The sequence below is a fragment of the Anopheles marshallii genome, chromosome 2 (assembly GCF_943734725.1).
Source record: "Anopheles marshallii chromosome 2, idAnoMarsDA_429_01, whole genome shotgun sequence".
Taxonomy (NCBI): Eukaryota; Metazoa; Arthropoda; class Insecta; order Diptera; family Culicidae; genus Anopheles; species Anopheles marshallii.
This window is the reverse complement of record NC_071326.1, coordinates 48,590,956-48,599,445: the sequence shown is the minus strand read 5'-3', so window position 1 is coordinate 48,599,445 and position 8,490 is coordinate 48,590,956. Positions and strand designations below refer to the sequence as shown.

Here is an 8,490-nt window from a genome sequence, read left to right as displayed (position 1 = left end):
TAGTAAGCGATTTACGGAACTAAAACATAAAAATTTTAAAATTTCGCTCCCTCGCATGATACAATGTTTGCGCTTGCCAATGATCGAAATCTATCTTTCGTTCATCAAACTGAACGCAGCATCCACCTTCGCACCTCTATATAGACCTTCGATTTTCCTCAATAATTTCCTTTTGTGACGCAGCAATCGGCGTGTGACCACCATCCATAATAAGACTTTTCCCTTAAAAAAATCTATCATACCCGAAGAAATACAACATTTTGTCATTGTTTCAGTTTTACTCATAATAGGAACTTTGTTAGAACATCACACGAAGAAGTTAGCCTTTTCCATTATCGTCGCCCAATGAACCATCCTGCTCTTCGAAAGCTACACCTTCAAGCCATCAAATCTTCTCGCCTCCCGAATGCACTACACTACGGTTTACTTTTTGATTATTTTGCCTTATTTTGCATGGATTAGTTGTCGACACCTAGAGCATTGCATCTTTGTTTCGTCAATTTCCACAGATTTCTTGCATGCCTCCTCCATACGCTCATGTTTGCAATTGCAATTAAGCCACCTATTACTTCCACTGTGGTATTTGGGTTTGGTGCTACGTTTCGCCTTATTTAACAGTAGTTTAGAGCAATTATCGTCGGACAAAAAGGAGCGTTTGGTAAAAAGCTTTACACAGTACAGGTTAAAAGAATCCTTCCAAACATTCATAGATGGCACAGAGACTTTAAATATTCTTTGCAGTTTGTAGTTTACTCTCTTTAATTCAGTCTTGCGCTTTAATCCAAATGAAAATGCCAATGTCTATTGGCTAGTGTGCAGTAGGTTGGTTTTATCTCGGACTTAGCTATCCGTTTTGTTTTTGTATCCAAAACCGCATTGGATGTTACCCTGAGGTAGAAGGTTACGATTGATGCCCACTCTCTTTAAACTGTGTGTGAATTTCTCTACAAGCGTCTTTCAAAATGAAGCAATGGTTGCTTGCTTTCTGCTACTTTCGTGCCAATCGATAGTTTACCAGACAGGCATCGTAATCCCGCTGGTAAGAATTCTACATTAAATTTACGTTTTACATTCACTAGCTTTCATAATCATACATTTGCGATAGGTTAGTTGTGGTTTGGTTTCTTTAAGGGATAAGTTTTACGTACGTATTTGCGGATTTTCTTTGCGATTCTTTTTGATTTCATGTCATCCATTTCAGCAACTGCTCAGTGCAGTCTGCACGCTCGGAAAATTTGACTAGACGAGCCTGCTCGAGATCGGGGCTCGTAAGCTCCAGTTTATCCTGAGTTCTCCCTAGGCGGGACTCAGATTGAACGATATTGTCATCGGCGTGAGGATACGCTCTTTAACAGGTAAGAAAACAACAGCTGGTACGAACCTGTGATCCTGGCCTAACGGCCCTTCCGATTTGTCGGTGGAGTCTTTGCGTGTGCGACCCCCAGCACCGGCGCCGAGCGACTCCTCAATCAGGAAAGATTGCATCATCAGTGGACCACTCTGTTGGGGCAACGCGTACACTGCCGGGCGTTGGGTAATGTTTGCCACCTCGGATAGCATCGCAGTTGGTTCACTGCCGGTTGCCGACGGTGGAGAGGCGGGCTTTGGCGAGGTAGGTTTCGTGTTTGCGGTTGGTGGGTCCGGATCCCGCGGTGATCCCGCCCGTTCGGGGCTCTGGGATCGTGTCTGGTGGAGCAGATTGAGCGCCTCTTGCGACAAGGATGGAACAGGCGTGGATGCCGGCGTTGACGAGGGCGTCTCAGACGAAGTGCCAGGCATGAGCTGGTTGGCAGATTGGTCTTTCGCCAACGAGACGGCCGATTCGGATTTGAGCAACGGAACGAACGGTGCTGTTCCGAGGGCTGCTGCTGCAGCGGCTGCAGCCGCTGCTTGAGCTTCCTCCTGCTGGTGATGTTGCTGTTGCTGGAGTAATTGCTGCTGCACGATAGTCAAGCTGGAATGCGATCGCTCATGTATAAACAGCAGCGGCAAAAGTGGGGTAGCAAACGAGCAGTACGAACATTGGTAGCCTTTTAGGCCACCCATTGGAGAGGGAGGTTGATCCGTTCCGAACAGTGTCGGAATGGCGGCACCTTTCGGAAGATACTTGGCTGCCTCGGCTGGGCTCAAACCCCCGAACGGTGACTTGGAACCGTACTTGCCATCGTTCAACCCATTCGGTACCTTCAGCGATGGACTGTTTGATTTGCTCCGGCTATTTCCACTGCCACCTCCTGAATTGGCACCGTTTCCCAGCAAACCGCCTCCGTTTTGAACGTTCGTGCCAAGCTTCTGCTCGATATCCTTGAGCTTTTCGACGCCTACCTTCCCATGATCGCTCAGAAGATGCGCCCGTAACCACTTGGCGCTGCGGAATCGCCGACTGCACAGCGGACACACCTCGGTGAAGTGTGAGTAGTAACGATTGCTAAGATCGCTAACCTCTCCCGGTTTAAGGTCACCGCCCGGGAAGGAACTACCATCACTAGTCTCTCCAGCTCCCATCTCATTGACGCCGGCGATTGCTGATGACCCGTTTTGACGGGGTTGTGGCAGTGGTGCACCTTCCTCCACGATGCCGTGTGTGTTGTGCTTGTGCACACGTAGGAAATATTTGCTGCAGAGCTCTTTGTTGCATATGTTGCAGACGACTCCACCTATCTGGGCACCGTTTTCAATCTCAATGCCATGCATACGCTGCATGTGCGTCTTCATGAAGTACTTGTTGCACAGTTCCTTGTTGCAAATCTCGCAATAACTGCTGGTTGGAGTCATCGAGTAGCTTGGCTTACGTTCGCCGTATCCAGGAGCACCGGGTGGCATTGGGATGCTGCCTGGCCCGCCACTACCTGTTACACCGTTTCCAACACCCGATGGAACAGTTGTTGGGCGTTCCGGAGTGACAAATCCCTCGCGTTTGGGGCTAGACATACCCGTCATTCCTCCATGCATCTCGACAAGATGTTGCTTCAGCATGTACACGTTGGCGAACTCTTTATCGCAGTGCTTACACGTTTCAGGCATATCGTTCGGAGTCGTAGCACGTGATCCTTTTGGGCCGTTGTTGTTGTCCATGCCCAGTGAACCATGTTCCTGTATCATATGCGCATGTAGCAGATACTGGTTAGCCAGATCCTTACCGCACACACCGCAACTCACCTTACGCTGGTGTTGGATACTGTTTAGATCGTTCAGTTGCATGATCATCGATTGTAACTTCTGCAAGTCGACACTGATCGCCTCGGCGTCTTCATCGCTAGCAGCGTCGCGAGCACCATCATCGCCATTGCTTGGGCCTGGTATTCCACCATCCGATTGTTGCTGATCATCCGAATCAGCACCTCCATTGTCCATCTTGGCCGGGGGAGACTGTTCACGCTTGATTTCGACTCCTTTAGCACCTTCGATTGCAACCTGATCACTGCTCAACTCGTCTGTTGTCATTAGCTTTCTTAGCGAGGAAGGTGAAGCCGCTTGCAGAGCCATCTGTGCGCTCATCACATCCGCCGCGGTACCACCCATTATCAGATTCAGTGGGCTCGTTTGTAGGAACGGTGCCCACGGCTGACGACCGTCGTCCTTCAGCTCATCCGGTGACGGCAGGATACCGTGACGTTTAAGTTTGTGGGTGCGCAGGAAGTATTTGTTACAGTACTCCTTGCAACAAATCTCACAGAATGCCTCCGGGTTGACCACACCGAGACGACGCAGCTTGTCCGCTGAGAAGTTCGCCTCCTTGGCTGCCTGCATCGAGTGTGGCGATAGCTTGCGTGGTTGCGGTGTAAATGTGGCATCCTCCTGCTCAATCGTGTAGTCCTCTCGGAAACCGTCGGGAAGCTGCAACGGACCTCCAGCACCCGTAATGCCCGATGATGAATCTAACCCGGATTCAGCTGCTTCTTGCCTGTTGGCAGCGAGCTTCGCATGCTGCTGTTGTGTCTGCATTTGCTGGTGATACTGTTGTTGCAGATGCTGTTGTAGTTGCTGTTGCAGTTGTTGTTGCTGCTGTTGTTGATGCTGGTGTAGTTGTTGCTGCTGCTGTTGTTGCATCTGATGATTACTGTTTGATAGCTCGTGTGCTTTGCTGCGATGTTTGCGCATTGCGCTGAGGCTGCTGAACTTTTTGAAACAAATATCGCAAAAGACGGTGGGTTGTATTTGATTAGGTGTCACGGAAACCTTAGGTGAATGAGCCGAACGCATCGGTAACTGTTGCATGTTCTTCCCGGCGTTTGCTTGATTTTGCTGGCTGCCAGCAATGGATTGTGGTTGAGAATGCAACATCGTTTGAGGCTGCATACGTTCTGCATCAGCCGCAGCGGTGTGATGACTAGAGAGTTTTTCTATTTGTTCACTGGAGATAGGGACGCCAGAGTGTTGCTGTTGCTGCATCTGAAACACCTGCGACAGCTGATGAATCGAGTTGAAGGGGTTGCTCATGGCAGACAGCGCAGAATTCGTGGCTTCCGAACTTCCATTGCCTGGGGCTGGTTCGTAGATACCATGTTTGTTCGCTTTATGCGTCTTTAAGAAGTACTTGTTGCAAAACTCCTTGTTGCACAGATCGCAGTAGGCTTCCGGATTGAAAATACGCAACGGAGGTACTCCAGGGCGACTGTTCCCGTCACCGGATGTGCCAAAAGCGGACACCGTGGGTACTCCCAGCAGTGGTAATTGAGGTAGATACCCTGAGGCGGACAGGGCCGCGGCAGCTTCGGGTGGGAATGGGAAGGACAGTCCGGCGATTGATATCCAATCATCCGCCTTCGGAAAGTTACTACGAATTTCGCCATCCCATTCCGGGTCCATCATGAGTTCTTTCTTGAGTGAAATCTTAGGTGGACTACTCGCAGTAGATTGATGTTCGGCTATCTTTTCATCACTTTTCGTCACAGGATTAGTCGTCGATCCCGACAACGGTAGTGTGTTACCTTCAGGGTCGGTTTCGCGTGGTTTCAGGACATCTTCGGTAGATGTAACATTTTTGGTGACAGGAGACTGCTCACGACTTTTATCTCTTCTCTCTGACTCCTCGGGGATCGATAGCGGACGATCTTCGTTCCCTTCTTGCTCATCGTCACTTCTGGGAAGGGAGGACGATTCACGATCAGCTCGGGCGCTGCTCAAAGCAATGAAACTGTTCAGTTTAGAGGTCAGAAAGTTCTCGGGAAGTGTAGTACCCGGATTGGCCAAACTCAGAAACCCTTCAGAGTTCTGGTGCTGCAACTGTAGGTGTTTTTGCTGTAATTGACTAAGGTTCGACAGGAATATCTTTTGAAAGTTGTTCTGTTGCTCTTCCAACAATGCTGCTCCCTCGTCGTCGCCATTTTCCATTGCCGGACTGGTGGGGTTTGGTGAGCTATCGGTTTCAGCTCGCTCCTGATCTACTTCGGCTGCGTCATCGTGATCATTTCCACGAGCACCGTCCAGGGAACGTTCATCGATATCAACAACCGTGTCTGTACTCGTGGTCGTTGGTATTTCAATAGCCGTACCGTTGGCAGAAAATCGAATCGGCATCGATTGCTTACGGCGCTTCTTCGACAAATCTGGTAGCGAGTCGGAGCTGAGTTGTGAGGTAGTAGTCAACGTACTACTTTGAGTTGTTGCTGCATTCAGGAACGATGATGAGAGCGTGCGCTTGGAAGCTTTCAACGTGGAACTGTGAGAGCTATTGGTTTGCGAAGAATTCGACGCATCACTCAGAACAGCTTCTTCGCCACTTAGATCGGGTGGTGGTGTTGCATAGACTGAGGCAGCCATTGTGATTGGTGATCACTGCAGGAAGACAGGAAGTAAAGGTGTAATGGGATCGATTAGCACAATCGTTGCATTATTTACAGTGAATTTAGTTTAGCAATAACGATAGTTTAGTGAAAACAACCATTTCAAGAAAGGACCTCATGATATGATGTATATCGATTAACGGGGAATATGAAACAAAAAAAGATAGTCAACATCTGTTTTAGCTTACGGAATGTATGCAACTGCGTCATAATTATAGCAAATTTACAACCACTCCTATGAATCGATCGATCAGGAACCTTCTGCTCGATAATCGAAACAACCGAAAGGTGCCAAAATAAAAGTGTTTCCCCATCGGTTTTCACGCAGCGGTTAGAAAATAACAATGAAAACAGTTCGACTTGCCTGCCCGTACTATATTACCGCAGTTAGCGGATGTGAGGCGCACGCTGAGGAAGAATGCGCGGGAAAGATAAACACATTTTTCGATTTTATTTCGGCTCACGCAGGCAAACTGATAGCGGAAGCCAGCTGAAACCCGCCGTGTGGCCGACTGGCTCGGTTTGTTTTTCCGCTTCTGCACCTGCACACGGCTCTACGATAATGCGGTTGTAATCAGAAAGCATGTGGCTGAAAAATGTTTGAAAGTTGTTTGGCGCACGTCAAATGGTAGAAAAAGTTTTCGGTCAGAGTGAAAAAAGGTGCTACCTTTCCTTATCGTGGCTCGTACGCCACCCTTCCAATCGATGGAAGAGCATAGGGAGCCGGTGGTTGGCTATTAGTCACCGGTACGCTGACATTAAGAAGGCACCAGCCACAAATGGAGGAAAAAATGAAATGATTAACGAAAACATGTCGAGTGTTAATATTAGAAAAGCATAAAGCCAGTACAGTCAAACAGCCATTACTCGAATCGTCCTTAAAACCCGTCTGGAATATACTATATGGTACGAAAACACAGCCACCTACCCTAAGCGTTCCGATTAATATATGATTGTCGACAAAAAAATGCTCTCTCCCTCAGCTTTTGCCTTCGTTATCGTACATATTTAAAATATGGCATTACCATATGCACACACAAAACGGGTGTAGCTATTGTTACACGGTGTTTCGTCATCAGTACGACGGCGAGACGGCACCCTTATGGTGTGTGTCATTATCGTCATTAGTTAAATTTTGTTTTCACTATTCTGAGTTGTATGATGGGTGGCGATTAATGAGCAAACCATTCGAAGCATGCATGCTTCCTAGGGAAGTATGACGATTTGTGATTGTAGAATGCATGTATGTTACTGCCGATGTATACAAAAAAAAAGATACACAAACAATTTGTATAATTTACGCTCGTGTCAACATATCACCTTAAAAAGTCCATACTTTACAGAAAATAAATATCCTCACAACTCTCCCACATGTTAAATGCCCCTTGAAAAGAAGGTCCTTGAACCCAACGAGAGGAATAACATAATGTTCTAAACCGATGAATATTATAGTGCTATATCGCCGAATCATAATAATGTTGCCTTGACTTGTGTACTATTCGACAAATGGTGGAGTGACTCAGAGCTTTTAAATAAACCTTCACAAAGAATGGCGGTCAGGCAGGGATGAACCATCCCAAATCCAACAGGATAATGACATCTCATTGAAAAGAAGTGCGTGAAAGAATAAGGGATGCGAATTTTAAATCCCAACCCCTACGGCATGTTTGTTTTATACCATTTTCTGACCATGGGCAGTGCAAAGCAATGTGCTGCCGGGATTATTGTACCAGGTGAACGAATACAAAGCTGAAATGGCCAGACGGGGAGCGAATTTCCAAGATTAATATTTAAATCATCTGCATACATTCCCGCCACAGCTGTAATCGTTTAAAACAAAGTCTACAATATTATCTGAATTATTGTTTGAATTGGTAGTACTAATACAACTTTATTGTTTGTTTTTTGTTTGACAAATTTAATTTATTATTGTTCTTCACTTGGCTCTCTAGACCTTAACTCTATGTGTTGGAGAAGTTTACCGCTCATTACGAATTTTAATGGATTGTTTGTTTAATTTTACCAATTTAATTGGTAGGTAATTAGGGGAAAATAGAAAAAAAATTGTTTTTACATTGGAATCACCTTGAGTATGTTATTAATTGATGTTAGAAATGGCTTTAGATAATTCTTTTTTTTTCAATATTTCCCGTTGCAAAGATACATTATATTCTTCACCACTTTATCGGCGTCAGTCTGTCGGAAAACTCACCCTCACGGCAACATAAGCAATAGAATATTCGATTTAAAGAAGATCACCAACCTTCCGGTGGAAAAATTGGGAAATGGACTAAACTGAACATGAGGAAAGCCAGAAAAAAACACGTCAAAGAAAAACAGTTTTACAAAGTGATATAAAACTTCGCAAGGAATATAAAACAGGCATTTCATCCCGTCCGTGCAGTTTTGTTGCTTCCCATGCCAAATTTCCATCGGTCGCTGGCTAAACGGTGTTGTTTTGTGTTCTTCAGTCTGAAGGAATAATGTTAATAAAAAAAATACACATTTCCTGAATTTAAAAACACTGCATACCATCAAAGTGGTGCCTGCGTAACGGTTCACATCACATCTTGTGGCGCCCATCTATTTACTCCCCCAACCGTCTTTGTGTTGGGTAGATGGGAAGTTTAGACGACCAGACACGAAAACAAAAAATGGAGACGATTTGTTCACAATCTACATATTTGTCCGCCGCATTTGTTTG

At 46.2% G+C, this 8,490-nt stretch overlaps 1 protein-coding gene across 1 annotated transcript; it reads right to left on the bottom strand.

Moving 5' to 3' along the window:
• Positions 1 to 1,296: 1,296 nt before the first annotated feature.
• Positions 1,297 to 5,763, bottom strand: LOC128707100 (uncharacterized). Its single transcript, XM_053802046.1, has one exon. It carries the CDS (start codon positions 5,761 to 5,763, stop codon positions 1,297 to 1,299), a length of 4,467 nt encoding a protein of 1,488 aa, XP_053658021.1.
• Between the last annotated feature and the right edge of the window lie 2,727 nt (positions 5,764 to 8,490).